Consider the following 24,498-nt stretch of genomic DNA (forward strand, 5'->3'; position numbering starts at 1 on the left):
TAGATGCGTCACAAAGTGCTAGGTTGTCAATATCATATCAGCCAATCTAGCATCTTTTGACACAGCAAGCTTTTTTTTTTATTGCTTAACGCGAGAATGCGTTTCTGTTCATGTGGAAAAGGGAAAATATGGAAATAAAAATATATCATTTGCTTTTTCTTCTTTAGATTAACACTGAAGAGTGAAATCAATATTTTTAAAGTTCCATATCCAGAATCGATGCCTAATTTGTAATTATACTGAATTTTGAATAAAACTTTAACAGAAAAATATTTTTACAGAATCAGAAAGAAAGTTTTAAAATCATGCCAGATTCCAGATATAAGTAGAACAGAATTAGAAACCACAATGAAAAAATGAATAAGCTATTTTTTTAGTTAAATTTATTATTTTGATGTCGGAAAAAAGTTTAAAAGAATCCACGTGTTATTTTTGATTGAAATTTATTTCATGAAAATAGAAAGGCTATAATTAAATAAATTCTATTTATTTTTGAATCAACATCGAAGTTGTTGCTTTTCAAATAAATAAATAAGCAGTGTAATGTTCAGCAGTTGAACGACTTTGTGGATAATAAGGTTAAGAAAATAACCAATATGCTCTATCTAAAAATTAAAAGAATTTTAATGCATTTTTCACAGACTTTTTATGTGGATTTAGTGATACATGTGTCATTTTTGGTGTGCTGTAGTCAATATGTGGTTTAGAGGCAAATGAATGTTTTAAAAGAAACCCTACTTCAATCTTGAGAAATATGTATCGTTATTAAGAAATTTAATCTGCGTTGATAACTGTGTTAAATGGTTTAAATATTTGTATTAGAAAATAATGTATTTTAACTACAAATATATATGAAATTAGCATTTCATAATCCGGAAAAGTTCTAAAGGATTCAAATAATTTACGTATATAAAAAGTTCTGGAGAATTCAAATAATTTCGTACCTTTTGACACACTTTACTTTTTCGTATATTTAGTATAGAAAAACTATAGTAACCGTCAAAAAATTCTAACTCGAGATTTTGACGAATCTTCACGTTTTAGACTTCCATGAGTTTGAAAAACATTTTGGGAAAATGTGTATCCGTCTGTGACAAAGATAACTGAAAAACGCTTTGAGCTAGATGGTTGAAAGTCGGCATATGATCTTTACATGAAAGTTGCGGATTTTTAGCGAATGTTGAGTAAAATCTGTTCAGAGGAAGTCCGTCTGTCCGGCTGTTCGATTATAAACTAACACGATAGTTACAAAACAAAGAGAGCTAGATATATAAAATCCGGTACACAAATTTATCATCGCTAGTCTAGATACCTTTTTTGAGCCAAAACCAACTACGAGTTGACTGTCTCTAGGTCTTTACTTTCAGAAATGTGTAAACGCGATTATTCAAAAACGGAATGATTTAAATATATCAAATTTTGTACAGGATTTTGTGATTACAAACGCAGTTCTGTGCATTTTTATTTCAATCGGTAGAGAAAAACCACAAATTCGATTTTCAGAAACCATTTTTATTATGCCAGGGATTAAACCTCAAATAACTCGCCAAGGATGACACGATAGAATAAGTAACAATGCTAAATTTACGCTAAAAGTTAATATTTCGTAACTATTGTATGCCAAAGTTACGTAAGGCGTTTTCTGGGATGACAAGTTTATTAGAAAGTATGCGAGAAAGTTTAAGGGAAACCATTCTCGCTGGTTCTCCTTATTGGATTAAATTCATAAAAAGCAGCTGTCTAATACATATCCTATAAACCTTTTCTTTCTTTAACTTTATTTGTAAAAGCAATTTTACACGCATAGCATTAAAAGCGTTATTGTAATTAGCTTTCCTTCCGTTCTTAAAATTTGCAATTAACTTATACTTCATGTAAAAAAACAACGATAACATTATTATTCAAATAACATTCGCTGAAATCACAAAACTTTAATGCTCCAATCTGTCGCTTCTTTACCGAACACTTTCACGTTGTTTAAATTAAATGTTTAATTTGAAAGCATTAAATAGAATACAAATTAAACCAAGAGGAATGCAAAGGACAAAGGCGCCATTAGAAATCCGTCCCTAATTACCTCCGGATGTCTTATCAGTACGACAAGGGATTTCAAGTCACTGTTGGAGATTAACAGAGTTTAAAACCTTTACTACGAAAATCTAAATTAACCCTTCAAATTACAATTGGCTGAGATTAGTCCATTAAGCATAGTGTGAGCAATTCCTAATCCAAGAAATAAATTTTATTACATCGTTGCTTAATTTAATTTGCTAGAGTTTGACATGAGTCTTTCGTTTTCACTACTGGTTTTAATTTATTCAATTTAAAGAAATATGTTAACATGTTATTAATAACTTAATGAACGTAAAAAAAACACAATGGCGATTAGGTAATTCCTTGTGAGATCTGATTAAAAGCTCATTATAAATTTGTAGAAGGTTTTTAATTTGATTTTTTTTTTAAATGTGTCACATTGATGAATGGAATAAGAAGAAACAAATTGCTTGGTTACAGTTTTTAATAAATGCACTTTTAATAATTTTCTGGGATTAATAGAATTATGTTCTTGCATTAGTATAAATTATATTAAATTTAGGAGAAGAAAGTAAGATATTTGGCTTTTCTCTAAAGTAATATTTGGTAGAAATCAATTTAACCTTTAATTTCATAGACACAACAAAGATTATTATATAATAATAATAGTACCATAGTTTAAACTCTATTACATAACGCTGAGAAAAAATATTACATAATATGCAAAAATTAAAGATAAAATGGTTAAAAAATGGAAATAGAACTAAATATACATTTAATTCAGTTTGGAACGTTTATGCTTAGTTTGACTTGCTTTATGCTTATAAACATGGAAGCTGTTATAAATGTTCCACTCTCAGACGCAATAAAGTTCTCTAAATTTTACAGTTGTTCATTCTCATTAAAATACAGTACTTCAGAATTTTCTGAGCTCAACGGAATAATCAATAAAGAATAGGAAGTTAATTTTCATCTTTAGAAGAAAACTTTTGAATCTAAATGTTTTAAATGAAAATTCACTACTCGCGGCTTCTAGATATTATTATTATTTTTTTTTATCTTATCACGCTGCAAATTAGATTAAACATAAACAAGTATTATATAAATTTGTAAGTCAATTCCTAATTATTTTCTAATATTATTTATATATATCATATTATTTATGATTGGGTGTCGCGTCTGTAATTTCAGAGCTTGGTGCCAAACTTGGCGACATGGCGACCAAATAGAAATGACTGGACACATTTAATTAAAATTTGAAAAAAAACTGTATTTACATCAAGTGCCATCCACTACAAGTTCAAAAAAATGTATTTGAACTTGAGTGGATGAATAAAAAGTATTTTATTAACGATTGAAAATTTGAACAAGATATATATATATATATATATATATATATATATATATATATATATATATATATATATAGGAAGAGTATGAACTAATAGTAGGGATTGAAAAATCTAAGTGTCATTGTTTTATTATTTATAACTAAGACCGATGTAATAAAATATATAATGAACTCATAAATAATTCGCAATTTAGTTTTGAAAAGCATTGCATATTCATAAAAATTGGAGTTAAATAAAAAAAAAAAAAAACCAGAAAATATTAGACGAGTTTAACTACTCCATGTAAACGATTGCAAAATCCTGTCCATGAAATTTTTATTGTTGTACTTTTTGCCCCTTTCATTACAATGCAAAGATAACATATGTTTAACAAGGTTTTCAAGTTGCCATGGTACTGAAATTGTAATCATAGACATTTAACAGCTATTAGTCATCCAACAGACCTTATGGCGATAAGAATGCATAGATCTATAATCGATTCGTAAAGTTTAAAATCTGCTTTTACCTAAAAGATTTAAAAAATATCTTAATATTGGAGAGGTTCGATAATGACGACGGACCTTTTTTGTATTTTAAAGATTTTATTGTTTCTCCGCTTTCGGGAGTTGGATTGAGCCTTGCCTTTCGGCGTTGCTGCTACGTCGATGATGTTACAAGGACTCATGGTTTTTTACATATACCGCTAGAGGGCGTTACAAGTGAGAGGCGGGGCAACATGCTTACGTAACATACTCCCGCCTTGAAATTGCACAATTTCAATATTCAGACACTATATGAATTTCACACATCACAATAAATTCGACAGAATTATTACAAAAAATGAATAAATGTAAAAACAAATAAAAAATACTGAAATAATTCTTATATATAAATTTACACAAAATAATACTGAAATAATTCTTATATATACAAATGAGTTAAAGTCTCTATATATTATTTACAATCATATACACATATAAATCCAATTAATTTTTTGGACGTAAACATATTTGACTAATACCTCTTTTAATAACACCATTCAAAACTCTTATCACAACAACTCTGACTAAACCATCTGAACCTTTTATTAATTCTTGAATTCTACCCAGTCTCCATTTATATGGAGGCAATTACAACCATATCATTAAGATTTACATTATTCTTAGCAAACTGCCACTTGTTTCTAAGATGTAAATTATTCAAATAATTACGTTTCTAATTTTTCCAAACTTGTTGTACTAATTTAGTTAATTTTGCCATTTTGACAAATAATTAATTTCCTCTGAAAATTCAGAAGGTTGCACCTTGCTTATCATGAAGTTGGATGCTGCTTGAATTTCCATTATTATTATCTTACCTTTTTTACATTTTAGAAGAACACTTCAAATGATTAATAAATCTGAAAAGATAACTTACAATTTTAATATAGTTGTTACTTAAATTTAAAATATTACAAATAAAATTATTAGAAATATTAGTTAGCAAATTCAATTCGCATAGAGTTTTAGTTTCTTTCATAAAGTCGTTATTGATTGCATACACTCGCGATTTGCTGCACAAAAGACTTCTTTTCACTTCACAGGATTTATTTTTTGAACACACATAGATGACTGCAGAGTAGGCCTTATTTGAGGCATCACAGAAGCAATGTAGATCTATGGTGGGTGGGTGGAAACCCATTTGTGAAGTTGCATGCCTCCTTTACTTAAAAGTTCTAACTGCTGTTGTAAAGCTTTGGTTTCTGGTAAGTTAATTGAACCAGTTAAAATGTCAACTTAAACATCAGTAAGAAGTGCTGCAGATGCTTGAGGAAATTCACTTTTTTCTTTCTCAGCTAATGCCTTGAGTGTTCTGGTGGCTAAAAATGGAGCACATTTTGTTCCATATGTCACAGTCCGTAGTCTGTACGTTTCCACAGGAGCAAATCTATTAGGTTTACACAGAATTTTTTGCAGGTCTCTATCTGTTTCTGCGACCAAAATTTGGCGATACATTTTCTTTATATCTGTACTAAATGCAAACTGATATGTTCGGAATCTTGGAATGATGCAAAATAGTTCCTGTTGAACTGTTCCGCCGTTCAATAAAATGGGATTAAGTGAAATTCCACTGCTAGAATTTGCAGATGCATCAAAAACGACACGCAAGGGTGTTGATGTGCTTTCTGGGCGAAATACGGCATGATGAGGAATATAATATTCACTATTGGCAATTTCAGGAGAATCTAAAATTCTTTCCATATGATTTAACTGGAAATATTCATCCATAAAAGCCTTGTATTGTATTGCCATTGTTTTATTTTTATCTAATCTTTTCCAAAGTAAATTTAAACGTCTTTCCGCCATTTCTCTTGAATCGCCTAGTGTAGAACGTTTTTCTTCAACTATTGGCAATTTAACAACATACCTTCCGGTACTATCCCTCTTATGAGTGGAAAGAAAATGTTCCTCAGAGTAAGTTTGTTCATATGTTTTTGATTCGACTGAATCATCTGTATTATCACCAGGAAAAGATTCTAAGTTAAAGAAATTTTTAACAGAATTCTCCAGATTATCATTTTTAAAAATTAATCCAGAAAAGAAATGAGAATTTCTGCCGTTGATTGTTCCAGTTATTAAATATCCGAACACACTATTTTGTAACAAGAGTGAATTATCATATGATCTAAATTTTTCTGCCTTCAATAAATCAAAGAACAACTCGCATCCGAGTAATGCATTAATTTCACTAGGAATATGAAAAGTATCATCCGCAAGTTTTATCTCACTTGGGAAGTTAACTTTTGAGATATCAATTTCTTTAGAAGGAGTTAAATGCGTAATTTTAGGCATAATTAAAAATGATACAGTTCTGGAAAAATCATTGTCTTCATTAAAAATGGTAGTGGTTAATTTATTTTTAACGAAGAATTCTCCTCCGTTAATACCAGAGATGGATGCATTAACCTTTTCCCGCTTCAAATCTAAAGAAGTGGCCAAATCTGCAGTTATTATGTTTACCGAACTCCCTGAATCCAACAGGGCCTTTATTTTTATTTTTTGACCAAATGCGTCTTCAATAAATAACTGCGCGGTGCATAGAAGGTTTGAAGATAGTTTCGAGTTACTTGCAAGCGCTGACTCAGCCTCAGGGGTCAGTTTTTGGGGGAACCTCGACGAGCCAGACGGTTCATTGTTTACATAAAGTTGCTCCCCCACGTCTGGGGGCGTTACCTCTGCTAGGCGGGTACTTAAGAGTTTAGGATCCAGATGTATCAAAGAATTATGGCCTGATTTTTGACAGCTTCGGCAGAGGAATGTGGATTTGCAGGGTGGCTTATGCAATTTCAAACAGTTCTTGCAAATGTTATATTTTTCTAAAAGCTCGATTCTTTTAGTAACACTCAATTTTAAAAATTCAGAGCATCTTTGTAAAGGATGTTCAAATTTACATAAAATACATGGCTTTACATTACTTAGTTTATTCGCATCATGAAGAAAGTTTTTCGGCTTATTTATTGAGCCTTGAAATTCCTTGTGGAATTTGTTACTTGTAGGGTATTTCCCTAATTGATCGAGTACCATCGCTCTTGATTCTAAAAATTGCAAGAGCTCCTTCAATGAAGGTATTTGTTTTGATTGGATGGACATTTCATATGCCTTTCTACTCTCTTTGTCAAGTCTTTCTAATATTATATTTACTAATATAGCACTTGTTAAGTCATTACATTCTAAATTCAAACTTTTTAAACCTCTTAGACTTTTATTTATTGTGTCTGTGATATTTCGTAAGCCTTTTGCGGACTCAAAATTTAATTTTTCTAGTTTTAGCATATTTCGAATGTGAATATCAACAACTGCTCGCTTATTTTCAAAGCGTTCTTCAAGAGCAGCAAACAGTGACTCAAATGTATCGTCACTTGTTTCTATAAATTTAGCTTCACCACGGAGGGCAGCTTTTAAATAAAATAACTTTTGATCATTCGTTAATTCGATATTATCGTTTATTAGACACATAAATTGATTTTTGAAATTACTGAATTCTTCCATTTTTCCGTAAAATAACGGTAAGGGAATTTCCGGAAGTTTCGTTTTTAATTGAATATGATTGATATAAGCGTTCAAATTTGAATTTTGATCATTTATATTATGAATTACATTTTCGTTAACATTATAATTAGAGAGTAAGCATTTCAAACTTACCTCTAATTCGTTTCTTTCTTCTTCGATATCCAATATTTCTTGATCGCACTTCTGGCTTAACGTTTCATCTTCGTCGATTTCTAAATAATTCTTGAATAAAATTTCTAATTCATTTTTTATTTCTTCCACAATTGCCAGCTTTTGTTGGCAGCTTAATATGAATTTATTTTCTTCTTCAACCGTTGAACTACTTTCAACAAACTTTTTAACACTTGTTAATTTCGCCTTTATCCTTCCACGGATTCTATTTAACTCTTTGGCTTTTTGAGTTTTATTCTTTTCCATCTTTTCGCTAATTCGTCTCCGGCTCGCTAGGACCAGAATGGAGAGGTTCGATAATGATGACGGACCTTTTTTGTATTTTAAAGATTTTATTGTTTCTCCGCTTTCGGGAGTTGGATTGAGCCTTGCCTTTCGGCGTTGCTGCTACGTCGATGATGTTACAAGGACTCATGGTTTTTTACATGTACCGCTAGAGGGCGTTACAAGTGAGAGGCGGGGCAACATGCTTACGTAACAAATATTTCCCGAAGATGATGAAAAAGATTTTGAAAGCTGAACGACAGAATCAAATAACTTACTTGATCGAAAATGACATCACCGTTGGTGTTTTCAATGACTTTAGTGTAATGAGACACACCTGAAAATAAAGAAAGGCGTGTTATTTTCATATACAATCAAAATTGAAGCTTCCTAAACTTTCGAGATAAAGAAAATATACACACTGATAAGAATGAACCATGAAATTTATTTACTAAGCTTATATAAATTATGTAAATATTTTTGAAGGCTGAGAAATATTAAAAATCATTTGAATAGAACTAAATCACTGTCGGGAAAATAGCATTGCGAATTTTTTCTATTTGTTGCACACTGAATGGATGAAAGCATAATGCATTATTGAAAATGATTCTATAAATCGCATGGAATTATTATTTCATAATGGAGTACCAGAAATGAGTATTTAATATATTCAGCAAATAGTTATGGATTCAATTTTTATACTTTGGTCTGTAGACTATTCAGAATTAGATTTTCGTACTGATTTTTATATCTTTTTGCTTTTTATTTCGAATTGAAAATATGATTTCAAAATGAATTTCATTTATCACTAAGCCAGACGATTTATGATTTGCAAATTTGATGTTTTGTTATTGTTTTCGCTTGAAATTCATTGATACATACAAAGCAAAGCAGGAAAAGTATGTTGAGGTTTGTGTATACTAAAAATAAAAATTTACATCTTTTGGATTTGCATGATATATTAGTTTCGAAAATCTATCTGTATATCAAATAAACTAAAATTAATTCGTAACAATTTTAGATAATAGCAATTTTTTTTAAAATCATAGCAGATCTAGTTTTTACGCTTTCATCTGCTGAATCTTTGACATCAAGAGTCATGGAAATTAAGATGCATATTAGACTGGTGGTCATTATTATTTGTAATAGAAAATTTTCAAAATTTTTCAAAACATTTTTTAAATTTCTGTTATTGGGAAAATACCGAAAGGAACCGTATAATTTTTGCGTGGCACTAAAGAAGAAAAAATATGAAATAGGCTAAATCCTAGAAAAAAATTATATATTTTACATTCGTGGATTTCTAAACAAATCTAATTTTATCCGTTCACATAAGCAAATGTTACTTTTCTATTAGAATTCATCATCACATTGTGATGTCATGAACATACTGCCGAGTGAATAGGCCAAATTTGTCTTTTAAATTTGTTTATTTATAACATCACAGTCGGACAAAACACACAACATAAAATACATTCACAACATATAAACAATAGGAAATTCATTCATTACAATATTTATAAATCCATTCTAACGACCATTATCTTAATCCACAAGATAGAACACCATCATCAGGCATCAATGCCTTTTACTTTCAACACCACATAAACAACACAATATCACATAGCACAACACCACGCTGACTCCCGCCAAAAAAAATCTCCGTCTGCCAAAAGTACTACCAGTGTGATGTCATCACATTTTTGATCTACATCAATACGGTGCTGCCACCTATCTTCTGGCAATTTTCCGATCAAATTCTTTACAAAATCCTCTAAAAAACAATTTCGATATTCAGTTACTTCGCCTATTTTCATTATGATTCAGTTTCCTGTTTCAGTCTAATCCCTGTTTCCTATTTTAACCTAAAAAATTTATTAATGATTTATTTTAAGTCAGTTTCTTATTTTAGTTGATCCTTCTAAATGACTCATGACATTTATGCTTTTATACAATAATATTTAAAAAGATGTACAAGTTTATTCAAGCTATAATTATTTAGTACACACAATGAGCATGACATAACATTTCCCTTATCCAGTTAGTTAATGTCACTGAGGGGCACCTCGCAAATGAGGATGAGAAGCTTTCGGTTTAGTACTTGGTTCTACCTGCCCTGGTAGGTACAGAAAGAGATGGAGATTTACTACCTCCCATCGATGACAGGACGTACTTCCTTAGGGTAGGGTTGTACCGTGGCTGGTGATGGCCCTTAAGACTTAACCACAGTTATCACCAGTGTTGCTGTCGCAGTGGTTCGGTTATTCAGTTTTATACGAATGCCTGCTGGTGGGTCATAATAGTTATTTACTAATTATCCAATTACGTATCCTTAACATTCATTTTCCCAAATTGCATTTTTTATAAATTTTTATATTTGACAAATAGACTAATAACATTTTAATTAATATACTCTCCTCCCACTCCACGAACCAAAGGTTATTTGGCAGTTGTCTAGTCGGAAATACGCTTTGCCACGAATCTATTACAGCTATACATGTCCAATTAATTTAATGATTCCAAAGGTCTGGTCGAAAAGAATCCACCTCAGGATAGGCAGTTACTGCAATCGAGGCCACCAAAAAAAATTTCTTGCCGCTCTATACGATATGCGTTGAATTCGTCAGACGCAAATATTTTCCGACTGCTCTGATGTAGATATTCGGAGAAAGAGGCCAATTCAAATACAGTCCCTCATCTGACTATGAAACGAATATTATGAAATCTTTGCCTCTTCAGTTACGACATGATTCAATTTAACGTCCCGCTTTGGGGTTGAAATGTTTTGATGACTGGATTCAGCAGTCACTTTAAATATTTCCCAAATCTTCAATTACATTTTTCCTTTTTTGCCCTTATATTTCAGAGAAATGTTTGCATCTTCCGTATGTACAGTGCAAGCATAAGGCTTGAAATATAATATATGTTAAAATTTTCTTAGATTTATTTATGTATATATTGCTCAAGTCTCTTTTTTAGTGAGAGATTAATAAAGTGAAAATACAACGGAAAACCTGCAGGCATAGAATAGGCGTTTTCCCATTCGAATAAAATTTCGTATGCTTTAATGAATTTCTCTTTAAAACGTTCTATTCAGCTTTATTTGAAAGACTGAAAATATATTCTAGACTGAAACATACTTTCACTTTCTGTTATGCATCAGAGAAGAAATGAAGTATTGAAATATTGCATATCGTTTAAATTTTAATGCCAATATACTACAGACAAAAGAGCCTCATTACATTGGATAAAGAGTATATTCATAATCACGTTTCAGCAAATGCTATCAAAAGAGATTTCATATCAAGTGAGTTCAATGGATCGCATTCTATTTGGACATATTATCAAATATGATCATCGGAACAATTCTATTTAATATACCTAAATGTTCATTGTAATACAAAATTTACAAGTGCATTAAATTTAGTTTTATCTCATATTATTTTTTAGGAACAGAAATGATTTATAAATCGTTCCGAAATATTCATTTGAAATTACTCTTTTCAGAATTTTTTGAATATTTCTTTAAAGCATTCTTAGACCAGAAGCATTTGGGAGTGAATAAATATTAATAACTTTTTGGGTCAGTGTTATTTATCAGATTGCACTAGATCTAAAATCTATTTTCGCTTACTCAATAATAAATAATTCATAAAAAAATATAAATTAAATAAACATTACCATGATACATTTTTTTAAAAATTCCGATTATATTATAGTCATATTATTTTAAAATTCGTATTATATCCGAGACTTACTTTCATAATTAGTTTACTTCGTAAATAATTACTTTCGTAATTAATTTGCTTAGTAAATAATATGTGGGAAAAAGCAAGGTGTATTTTAATAAAGTCATAAATACATCAAATAGTTTTCACTTAAATAAACTATCAAAATAACTACTAAATTGTCTTTGGGCTATCAACTACTAATAGCAAACTGTTAGTAAAGAACCTTTTATTCTTAATTTTTCGGAATCATTTTTTTATAATTCATACATTAACGATGATTCATTTTTACTATTCTTTTATTATTTCTAGCTTTATCTGTCTTTAATTATATAATAAAAAGATGGATGGAAACAGAATATTAATTTAGTTATTTGATTTTATTTTTGTTTTGTTTTAGCACTAGAGGAATACTCAAAATAAAAAAACGGAAATAAATGGAAGGCAGTTTAACAAATGCAAATAGCATCTCTTTTCTCTTCAGGCTGGTAATTAAACCTTTTATTTATTTATTTTTTACTAATGACTTGTGCAAAGTATGTACGAATTTATAGTGATGGGTAAACTCGGATCGAATAGATTTCTGTGATCTTTACAACACGGAGAAGGCAAAAAAAAAATCTCTTTTGTTTCTTATAAAAATAGTGTTCCATTTTCTTTATTTAACTAAAAAATAAGTTGTTTTGTTACAGAGGTAAGAGAAACACTCTAGGCGATTTATTTTACTAATATGAAATAAAAACAATAAGGATATCAAATCATAATAGCAATAACGAATATTGATACTGATTTATAAATTCTCATGCGAAAGGTAATTTGCATAACATTTACAGTAGAAAGCGATAGAAGCCGTGTTAAATGGGAAAAATAAATTTAGTCCTAAAAGAGAGAAATGTAAATTGAACGCATGGAACACATATTTTTAAGTAACATCGCATTAAGAGACATCATATATATTCTTAAGAAGAATTTAGCTGATTGCCTTGGAAAATAAAATTCTAAGGAACATCAGGTTCGGAACTTCGTATCATTAAAGTGATTTAGACTTGATTAGACCAAATTTATGAAAAGCATTAGTGTTAAATATATTAAAAATATTTTGAAGTAAAATGGATATCATACTGAATATCTGATTATTTTAAAATTTTAAAATGGTGTCGTAATAGTTGAATTCATTAATGTGTCCCGAATTGTTATGGGAAAATGCTAGAATATAAATTTATAGTTAAAATTCTTAGTTAATATTTTGAAAAACGTCTTCTTAGCAAACATACTCTGTAAAATTTGTTAGCTTTAATTCAAACGGTCTGACCTCTAAAGCGGTATGAATGATTATTGTTTCATACAGTTTGTTATTGTTATAGATGAAGCCTTATAAATATTATCATGTTAAAAATATGACATATTGTCAACAGATATGATGTATACATTTACATATGTTTTCAAATTAATATAAATGCATATGTATTCATACATATGCTAATTGATGTAAAATACATATGCATACGTACACATGGTATATGACTCAATGCAATGACTCATGCAATGAAACATGTTCTCGTAGCAGATATTCTGTTAATGGAACTTCAAACTTTGAAGGTTGTTAAAAAAACCACAAGAGGAGCAAAAAATGGTTCATTGGAAAATGGTGTCGCAATCCATAGTCAGAGAATGACAATCGTAAAAACCTCAGATTTCGAATTCACGCTGGTACGACAAAAAAAAAAAAAAAAAAAAAAAATAGCAACTATAGATACATATGTTTGATTAATTATTACAAGAATTGTTGGAAGTGGAGGTCGCTGATCTCAGTTCACAATTTAGAACAAAATAAAGACGATTTCCGGACAAGTTCAAATATACTAGATATACTTTTGTTATTTGCTGCAGCAACGATATCCCGCGTTATAAGATCCTCCTTATGTTCATAGGCATCGCATAAATAAGTGATTTAAAAGTAGACTAGGAAAAAGACACATGGATTGATATCCGGTGAATATGGAAACCAAGGAATAATTCACCTTCTTGGGTATGCAACATCGAGATGATTACACATCTCCCTGAAAAATGTGTAGGAGCACCATCATACATGATCTGCATACCTTGCTGCACTGTGGCAGGCATATTTTGCAGTAGTTTCTGGAGGATGTGTTGTTGAAAAGCAAGGTACGTCGCACCATTCAGGTAGCAAGTGCAGTCCCCAAAGAGAACCATTGAAAGTTCCAGCACATACGCTGACATTAAACATATGTTTAAATTTCCATGATTGAATGGCATGGGGATTATCTATCGGCCACATGATGCATTATGCGTTTTGATAGTATCTTGAGGTCCACAGCTTGCGTGGGATTTTCTCAATTTTTACTCTCTTAATTTTTTTTTTTTCAATACCGTGTTATATAGTAATTTTTTTTTCTCCTGATGTCTACCAACAATTCCCTGATTTTGTCGATCCATTAAAAGAATACCCTGTATAAAAGCATTTAACCTCTCATACCTATAACAATCTCTTCATTAATTTTTAATGTCAATCTGTTATCTATGGCTTGCAATATCATATCCAAGAACAATAGAAAATCATTAGAAATCAGTGCATTTGCTTTTGTTATGTGGTATTGAGTAAAATTATTACACTTCTTTTATCATCTGCATTTCTCAATACTTAAAAATAGTTTTATGTTTCTATGTTTATATATATATAAGGCTATAGAGATGGTTGTTTTTATTTTTAAATAAATGCATCCAAGTTAGGTAAAAAACCCAATTAACCTTATAAGCGGGAATAAGTTCTGGTTTATACGCTTAACCACATATGAAACTGAGCTTGGCATAGAATCATATGAATGAAAGTCATCACATCTTTAATAACAGAACTGAGTGTGAAACTTCTAGGGCCACCAACGATTATGGGCCATCTTCACCCAAAGGGGAAGTGTTCCATCATCAGAGTGCAGTCAACTCTACCATTAAAATATGCTTAAGAGAAGAGAAAACCCGCATAATTATCCACCAACTTCACATAAATGCACCGTGAATTCGGAGAGAGAGCCTAATTACACAACACAAGCCTTCTTGTAGTGTCTGTTCTTTGCATTTGGAACACTATTTTCTTTTGCAAAAATGGTTTGCTTATGTATTCTTGATCTGCCCTTAAAATTTTTTCGATGGTTTTGAAACACCCTGTATTTCTATATCTGTAAAAATATTCAGGTGTGAATAAACATACTTCAAATAAGAAATAAACCGGGTATATAATTTATAATGCTTACCAGAACATTAGTTTAATAAGAACTTGGATACTGATTTAGAAAGATATTTAGATGTATTAATAACTTTTGTAAAACATTTCTTCTAAAAATGTTAGAAAAATTATATATCTGCGTATATTATATATCTTACTAGCTTTATAATTAGTTTAGTCATTAGTGCTTTTTAACATTCTTAAATTATGAAGTAATAAAATGTTTCCCCAGGAAATCACTGTCAATTAATTCTAAAATTTGGTAAATTTATGCTGAAAAGTGTGCAAAGTCAATTTGGTTTAAAGTATCTTTCATACACATTTTAAAATTTTGTTTCACATACAATTAAAATAAATTGACAAAATCTATAGTCAAAAGAATCGACACTTTTCACATGATTTTTAATTTCTTTCACAGGGGATTAACTTTTTAAAGTAAAGCATTAAGCCTCTTCCAATTAACTTCAAAATGGCAGAAAAATGTCAGATTTCAAATTAATTTCTTTTCTAAGTCCTTTTCACTTTACATGGAAAATATTCCTTTAATTGATTCAATAGATTTGTGTAAAATAACAAACAATTTTTGTAGGATTTGACGAATTTCTATCATTGTTTTATTTAATACATCTCTAAATTTTCGTCACTTTCAAGAATATGCGAAAATTTGTATTACAATGCATAAATTGAATTGCATTGTAAGTATTTACATGACGCATTAAGAGCAATAAAAATATTTTATTTTGTATGCATGGAGAAAATGTCATTCTTTTTCGTATGTGACATAAAAACGTACCTCCATTAATAAAAGCATTTAAAATGGATTTTTATATGCAGAATTTCAATGAGTTTCCTTTAATAAATTGTTCTGTTGCTAGACAAAGGGGAGTGAATGCCCCGAAACTTTCTCTCATACCTTTTATTTATTATTCCTCCATCCACATGAAAAATATGAAATGGGATAAGGCCACGAATGCACAGAATGCTCAATTTTTAACGCAAAGGAATCAGAAACTGGGAAAAAGTGTAAAGGTGACAATACAAGCGGTTTACTTTAGTGTAGTTATATTACGTAGCATTTTAAACCAATATAGGACTATTTTGGGTCGGACTTCTTACTTTTTAACGCGGTCAGATGACGAGGACGACAGCTGAGCTGGCACTCTTCTCTTCAAACTTTCAAGCCATATCAGTGGAAGGACATTTGGCCCCAAAGGATTTAACGAGCACCAGACCCGTTTACACGACGGTTCTTCGGTGGAATCGGATCTCGAACCTGAAACCCTTCGGTTCCAAAGCCGGGACCTTACGATCAGGCCACCACCACTGCCCGACAATACAAGAGGAGTTTTTCCTCCGTTTTCTAACCCTGGCATAGAGAAGCAGAGTTCCACCTTTGAGAGTTTTCTCATTGGTAGTATAAGAAAGAATATTTTCTTTTCTGGCGATTGAAACCAAAGTTTCATAGAATTTTAATTTCAGTAACAAGATCAGATGCCAAATTTCATTTAAAAAAATCTTTGCATTTTTAGTGATTGCATGAATTTAAATACACAGATCAATATATCTTAACCCTTTGAGGAATACGGTTTAAAATTTCATACGGTTTTACATTTTTGATGCTAAAACTTTGTTCCGAGTTAAATCCATTTTGCTCTTTTTATTTTGTAATTTTTGTGGTCTCTAATTCTATTTATTGTATTCTGCTACAGACTGTGAGGGATACACACTTCCAATGGATGAATTTGGATGGACTTCTAACATAATATGGTTTTAGAATTTCTATCAAAATTTGGTTGATATTTATAGATTTGAATTGAAGATTGGTACTAAAATTAATAGATAAGATCATTTATGATCTTATCTATCCAATTCTTTTCAGCTACCTTGTAATACAGATAGACAAAGCAACTAATAGAAATACTGTCAAACAGTGGGAATGGTATTCATATTCTCCAATCACATCTTACCGCTTGTTCCCTCACCTACCCCCGGCATAAAATTATGGACCTTAAATACAGCCGCGAATGTCTTGTAAGGGATTAGCGAATAATAGTTGCAAGATATATATATATATATATCCTTGTCGTGAACTAATATTTTTACTGAATTTATCAACGAATAAGTATTTTGAAGGATTAGTTTTTTCCTACTGAATTTCACACAGAATTACAGCTATAGTCGCAGGATCACATACCGAATTTCATCGATTTAAGTCATTATGTTGACGAGTTTACGTTTACATACACAAGAAACAACAGAACTGACAGACGGCCAACCCTTTGATAGATTTGGCTCAAAATTTGAAGGAAAAAATCTATATTCTAAATGCTAAACTTGATACTAAATTCTGTATACTTGGCTATATGCCTTTGATTGAGTTTACTTCTAATCAAATAAGCAGACAACCAGATTTCCTGGTACATGGATTTCGCTCATAATTTGATAGAAATATACAAATCTAGATATAAGCCCATATTGAAAATTTTGTCCAAATTTATTTTGTTTAGCTCTAAGAGTTTTTGAGTTATTGTGTTTACAGACAGACAGACAGATATAATGCCAAAAATGTGTTTTTGGATTTTTTTATGTTTACACTATTTTCATATTAGAATTTTTTATTCTAAAAAAATGTTGAATTGCTAGAAAAAATGGTCCTTTTATAGAATTTTACAAGTAGCTTATAATCTATTATCAAATGATTGAAGAGAATTTTTTATCTCTATAAAAGATTAAACTGTTTCAATGTAAATAAAAGGAAAACAAAACAGTTTGAAATCTTCAGACATGAACTAGCTTGAATTTCAACTGAACGTTTTTGTACAACATACTTTTCTTTCTCTTGGAAAAAGATAAACTGCCTTACAAATCTCAATGAATCTTAGAACTCAAATCTCTTTTCTTCGTAAGACACCATCCAATCCGTAATTTCTTTTTAGGAAATTGAAATTAATAACCACGCATTGGCATAAATATTCTAAATATATTGGTATAGTTACGAAATTATATATTAAATCTCTTGGAATGTTTTCAGCCCAAAGAGCATCACTCCCGGCCAGCGACTCGGGAAGAGAGCTTCCCTGATGGCCTAATAAAGAATGCCGGATGCAGTTTAAGAGGGACGCCTGCCACAAATCCCACACTTCTGTACAAACGTGACCCTCGCCTGCTGTAAACGCGGTTTACGAGCAGTTTGGAGGTTAAGATGGAATAGCTGCTGTCTTGCATTCCTCCTGAAGGCTGGTAAACGGACATCGAGATTGGTTTAAGGAAGGGGACTTATTCAGCTTTAAATTGAAGTTGATTTTGATTAGATATTCGGAAATGAAGGTTTATTTTTCACAAAATATATATTTATATACAGCTTATATAATGCACTTCACTTATTATGGATATGATTGTTTATTTTTTAGATTGATTTATTAATAGATTGTAGAGAAGAGAATGTTCTTTAAATCAGTGATCTTCAACTACAAAAGCGTGCTGCAATAGAGAGAAAGAAACACGAGGAAGATGACAGGGAGTTCTATAAAAGAAAAGAAACAAAAATCTAAGGCAATTAATAAAACTATTAGACGATTGAAACAGATATCACATAATGTGATATATCTATTTCTAATTTATTTCAATTGTTAAAAAATTTTCAATAGCAATTTAAATTTTGCAAATTGACACAATTGTAGATAACGTTTGCAGCATTCCACTTATTTTTAAACCTTTTTATCCTACGAAGTACCCTATTTTAACTATTAATTACTAATGACTGCGAAGTAATGTACACAAGAACCTTGTAAGTAATTGCCATAATATTATAAAACTGAATGTAACGAACAAAAAAAAATTAGATTGAACAGATTTGAAATTATTTGTCCATAAATATTTGGATATTTGAATGCTACGCAAATTAAAGAAAAATGCTTCAACAGCTAATCAAGCATCAAAATATTTAGGCTTAAATCATTCTCTAAACCAGGTAAAATTAAATCAACTATATGGTCTCGGAGATTAAGGACCATCGAGTCCAGGCGCTCCGCCAAAATAAGCATCACGTCGTCGAAAAACGCTTTTTATTTTTTTCAATTTCTTTATGAAAGATTATTTCTTAATTAAAGAAGATATGAAAGAGATATAATTTAAATATGAGATAAAGAGATAATTTAAATATATTAAATTTCTTTTTCCAATTGACAAAATCGACTAAATTCTATGAATACTTTAACCAAGAAAACTTTTAATTTAAACATTTTATTTCATTAAAAACGTTTTAAAATCCATAGTAATTATTTAATTTATTAAATAATTACTTTGGATTAACTACCTCATTTTATCACTATTTAGCACTTATTACTCATTGCCCATAATTACATTTAATTCATTAAATGTAAGTAATAAATATAACGCATAAAATATGCATTTCTTTTTCAAAATAAATCTATTAACACTTACCAAGTTCTAATTTTAAACAAATTAAAGTTCATGTTACATGCTATTATAATGCAAAATATTTCATATTTGGTTACTAGTTTTCTAATATACGAATTTAATGTAAGAAATTTTTTAATTATTCATAATTAAAAGAGTAAATACGAAATTATTAGATTGAACTTTTGGATTAAACAAATTATAGAAGCAATAATTTCTTTAAGATGAATCAATTTTAATTGATTAATAAATTTATGAATTCGAAGAATATATATTAATTTTTAACTAAGCTATGCGATAAATAATGATCTAATAACTAACTTTGTGAATAAATGAGATAGTTTATAAAAGAAAAGCTACGATAAAATAAAACAGTTTTGTTCTGCTTATATAATAAATATAGAATATTTACTGACATGACAAACAATAAGGTGTGATGATAGATTCACAATGGAAAAATATTCAAACAAAGCACAATAAATCAGTTCCTGCATTAAGCGAATTTATTATATAATAACCATCTTTATTTTTTTTATCTTTACATAATAAACTTGCCCTTTAATCATTATTTTACCTTTATTTTACAAATAAGATATATTTGTATATATTTATAAAAATAAGATCCCCAAGGCAATTTTTATGACATACTGTTTAAAAATTTAAATTATTATCTGCATTTGAAATAAAGAATCCACCTGAGAGGAATTGAATCGGTAAGTCTAATTTTCTTCGTATTTTAAGAAAATCGCCCGGTGGATGTAAGGGATTATAATCCAACAAGATCGATGACGAAAACTCTTTATTTACGAATATTTCAGAAAACAAGAAAGACCAGTCACAAAACGTAGTAGAGATATACAAAATAGAACTTTCAGAACTTAACCACACAAACAAACAGCAAATCATTAATCAAAAACAAAAGTATTCAGCTTTTATGAGTTTCTGGTATATACCATGTATAAATTCTAGAAAGAAATCTGTTCGTCCGAGTACCTCGGATATTTATAGATTTCCAACAGGAAGTGATGAACTACAACATTCTCTAGAACAGCCCCAGATCTCATTTCTGAAAGGAAATAGGGTCAAAATTTGCATTTTTATCTTCGAAGTTGCAGCATTTGTTGTATAATTCCCAAATAATCGCCAAGTTTGGTATCAAGATCGGTTCCATTAACTTGGCAATCCATCAAGAGTATCTGGAGATCCGTTTTTCTAACCATATGATCACCATGCCACGGAAATAACTTTAAAAATTAGTAACAATATTGTTAGCGATGCAATGAACCAGATTTATCTTTATAAATTCTTACAAAAATCATTCGTTTTTTTATATTCGAAAACTTTGTATTGTTGTACCGCATGCCTCATTTTCCTACACTTGTTATCAATAAAAGGCTTAACAAATTGGATGTTATAATTTTCCACTTAAACACGTAGGCCACTCAGATGTTTGAATCGCACTTTACTCTCATAAATGCTTATCACTGACTTCTAAGAATATTTATTTCACTTTTGTGTCATAAATATATATTTCAAATCTCCGAGATACGCTTGGAAACAATGAATGAATATTTCATGAAGTAGAACGAAACCTTAGGGAACACATAAATGTGACATTGTCTTTCATTAACACGCCCGTAAACTATACTTCCTTGGACAAAATTTTTTCTCGAGTTTCGATATGTTTGCAGTTTATTTATATTTCAAAATTCTAAAAAGAAAAATATCAATTCGAGTAAACTAGGATATTAAGGTTGTATACGCGATTTTGGATAGCATTTCGGGAATGGAAACAATGGTTTAATAAAATTTCATATACACAAACCGAGAATGCTTGTTCTGTGCTTTTTGTAAGATATATGATCATGTTATAAACTTAATGTTTTAAGAATTCGTGAATTTTTTTCGATGTCGATTTGAACCAAAATTTTATACAGAACTTCAGCTGTAGTCACAAGACCATATACCGAAAGATTAAAGTCATTCTATTTATCAGTTACTAGCCACCTTTGGCGACCAGCCGGTTCGCCAATCTTAATGTTCGTTTAAATTTTAATAATTAAATATTTTACGCTACTTTAATAGATTCTTCATCAAAATATTTAAAAACTTCTAATTTGATAGTCATATAAATCACTCATAATATTATAAAGGCCTTCAGTCATAACGTAATATTATCTCTCTATTTTCTGTTAGCTCCCGTAGAATTTATGCTTTAAATTAAAGTGGAAAGAATTAATCTGCAATTAATATCATAATATTTTTTACTGAAACAAAGCATTTTTTTATAATATGATTACTGATAACAGAGTCACTGAGCGTTTAAACTTTATGGGCACTAAAGAATATCTTTCTTAATTTATGTAATATCTCAAGAATTTGTCAACAAAATTTTCTGAAATTCGTCATGAACAGATCGATTAATTAACAATGTTTAATTTTAAATGCATCAAACACTAAGAAAATAAAACGAATCGTTTAAAATAATCGGTCGAAAACAGGTTTAAAAAAACTACTTAAAAAACGATGTACTTAAAACTATAAGCATATACAAAAAAGTATATAACTAACATAAATACAATTTACTTACAAAAGCATGCAACTAACCTAAAAATAATTTAAATCATCCGTTGGTTGTCATGTCAACAGTCAGAACATAATGCGCATGCGTGAATTTTCTTCGCCAGTTACGTTAACGCAAATGCGTGAATTTTTCTACGCCAGTTGAGGTAACGCTATGCAGATTATACATTTTTAATTTCCTTTATTCTGTGTTATTTTAATTCAAAAGTACTTCAGAATGAATCTGAAACATGGATTCATTAACAATGTTTCATTTTAAATGCATAAAACATTAAGAAAATAAACAGAATCGTTTGAAATAATACGCCGAAAAATGTTAACCCTAGCCTCATTACTGTTGGGAGAAAAAAAAAACTGAAACCTTACTCATTTCGCGGTGGGGAAAATGGAAGATTTTTTGGCGGGAAAGTTAGTTTTTAATTAATAATCAAAATTCTAATTAAAATTTCAAAAAAAGGGACCCCAGGTGCACAGTTCTGACCTCTAAGGTATACATGTACCAAATTTGATAGCTGTATGTCAAATGACCTGGCCTGTAGAGCGCCAACACACACACACACACACACACACACACACACATTGAGCTTTATTATATGTATAGATTATTTTCATGCTGCGAAGCAACAGACCGATAGCCGGTCTACTTTTTGATAGATTTGGTTCAAAATTTAAAAAAAAAAAATTATATTTTAGATGCTAAGCCTATATACGGAATTATATGTAACTAAACCCTTGCGTTTTAATATTATAGAGTTCACTTTTAATCGAACAATCGCACAGACATTTGAATATCACTTCGGGAGCGAAAACAATTTTAATACAGTTTTTGTTTCATATACATACAGATACAAAATTTGTTTCATACAAATTGGAAATGTGGATTTTGTGCTTCCTGCAAGATATATATGAAGAAAAATATATGTTACAAACTATGTTGTAAAAATTCATGGTTATTACAAAAAAGTAGTCAATTCGTGTAAATTTAGGTATGATTAAATAGCGAACCAAAGTAAAAATTATAATAAGGTATCACAATGCATTTTTCAAAACTCTCATATATAGAAATGTAGTATAAGAATGTGCATATATACTTTGCATTTTTTAAAGTTCAATCTCATGAAAAATACAATTATGTTACAAGACTTTTAACATAGAAACGCATAATTTTGTAAAGAAAAGAAGCTAACCAGTTATTCCTTTTTTCACATTTTACTAAATTATTCGAATTCTCATTTTGGTATTTAAAATGGATCCTAAATGATGTAAAAACAATAACTAGTCTAATTTCCTCTTTTATAGCGCAAATAATGTAACAAACAAATGTATGATTTCATATAAAATATAATTTTATTTGAAAATTTGTCTTAAATTCAAATAATGCTCTGAAATTTAACCCTAGCTTATTAAATTTTTAGGAAATCATCTCTTTAGATACACAAATCATCTAAAAGAAAAAAGCACGATTTAGAAAAATTCATCTGGATAAAACAGTTTTAAAAAACAATCCTTTTAACTTGTTTATTCATTTTAATCTGCTATCGTTCTATTTTATTTCAGTTCTATTTTATACATGCTTGGTTATGCACCAGTTACGTAAGATGTGCAATTCGTCGAACAAATAGGGTCCATACCTTTTGTCAATATGCTATTCAGTATATCGTTAGCATATTCGCAGATCATTACAACTTGAATAATGAGACCCAATTTATACTGAATATTTATGTAAAATTTCGAGAGAGGAGCGTTAGATTGAGCTTCAAGTCCTCAGGGAAAATGCAAGCATTTATGTAATTATGGTGCATTGTTGAGGTACTATTGAATCTTTAAATGGTGATTTAGCTATTCTATTAAAAGCTTGCATTGGGTTTTTTTAAAAACCTTTTCACAGTTTATCTTTTCTTGCATTTCTTCTTTTCAGTTAAGGTCAAACTGCAAGATAATTATCATTACACTGTCACACAAACTTCAAAAGATAACTGTTCATTATTTCGAACTAAAAATAAATTACAGTACTCCAATAAATAAAGTACTCCATTTGTAATTATTCTAATATTTCGACAGAGCTAGTTTCTTAGAAAATATAATAAATATACTAAATGTCGTATGAACAACATATATTAAGTATGATCAAAAACATAAAAAGATTTAGAATTTCGAGTTCAAATAAGCATAGAAAAGAAATACTAGAATTCAAATCTGCATTTTTAAAAGAAACAGTAGAGTGTGTTTTTTATACAAATAACATGCTGTCCTTAAATCTGAATTGAAAATGTGTTTTTATCCTTTAAAGTTTTCTATGAAGTCGAAAAACAAGTTTGATATTGAATTAATAATATCGTAAACAGAATTTGTAATATCGTATTTGGTTGTATTTTAAAGAAATGTTCTTAAAAATTTAACATTAAAAGCATTCTGCGCAGTTTGAACGAACATAATAAGAGAGTCTGATTCTTTCATTTTTATCCATTTTACATTACAATTTTATGTTTTTTGAAAATAAGGTACCATTGATTTTATATTCTTTGAGATTTCCCATAATATTATATTTTTTTCTTTGAAGGATATGTATTTCTTAATAATACATTAGCCAAACAAACGATTTTTTCAGCTCCTGCATAGCCATTTTCTTATTTCCAATCCATAAAAGTAAACAAATCTAAATGATTGAAAACTGCATT

The 24,498-nt window shown here is 29.8% G+C and overlaps 1 protein-coding gene across 2 annotated transcripts in view; it reads right to left on the reverse strand.

Annotated features, from left to right (window-relative positions):
- The window catches only part of LOC129965499 (otoferlin-like), a 515,039-nt gene that overhangs the window by 178,269 nt on the left and 312,272 nt on the right, over nt 1–24,498 (reverse strand). For both annotated transcript variants that reach the window (XM_056079452.1, XM_056079451.1), the window contains exon 2: nt 8,128–8,186. In XM_056079452.1, the coding sequence (XP_055935427.1) occupies nt 8,128–8,186 (59 nt within the window). The remainder of the gene's footprint in view (nt 1–8,127; nt 8,187–24,498) is intronic.

This window comes from Argiope bruennichi, chromosome 4 (assembly GCF_947563725.1).
Source record: "Argiope bruennichi chromosome 4, qqArgBrue1.1, whole genome shotgun sequence".
Classification (NCBI taxonomy): domain Eukaryota; kingdom Metazoa; phylum Arthropoda; class Arachnida; order Araneae; family Araneidae; genus Argiope; species Argiope bruennichi.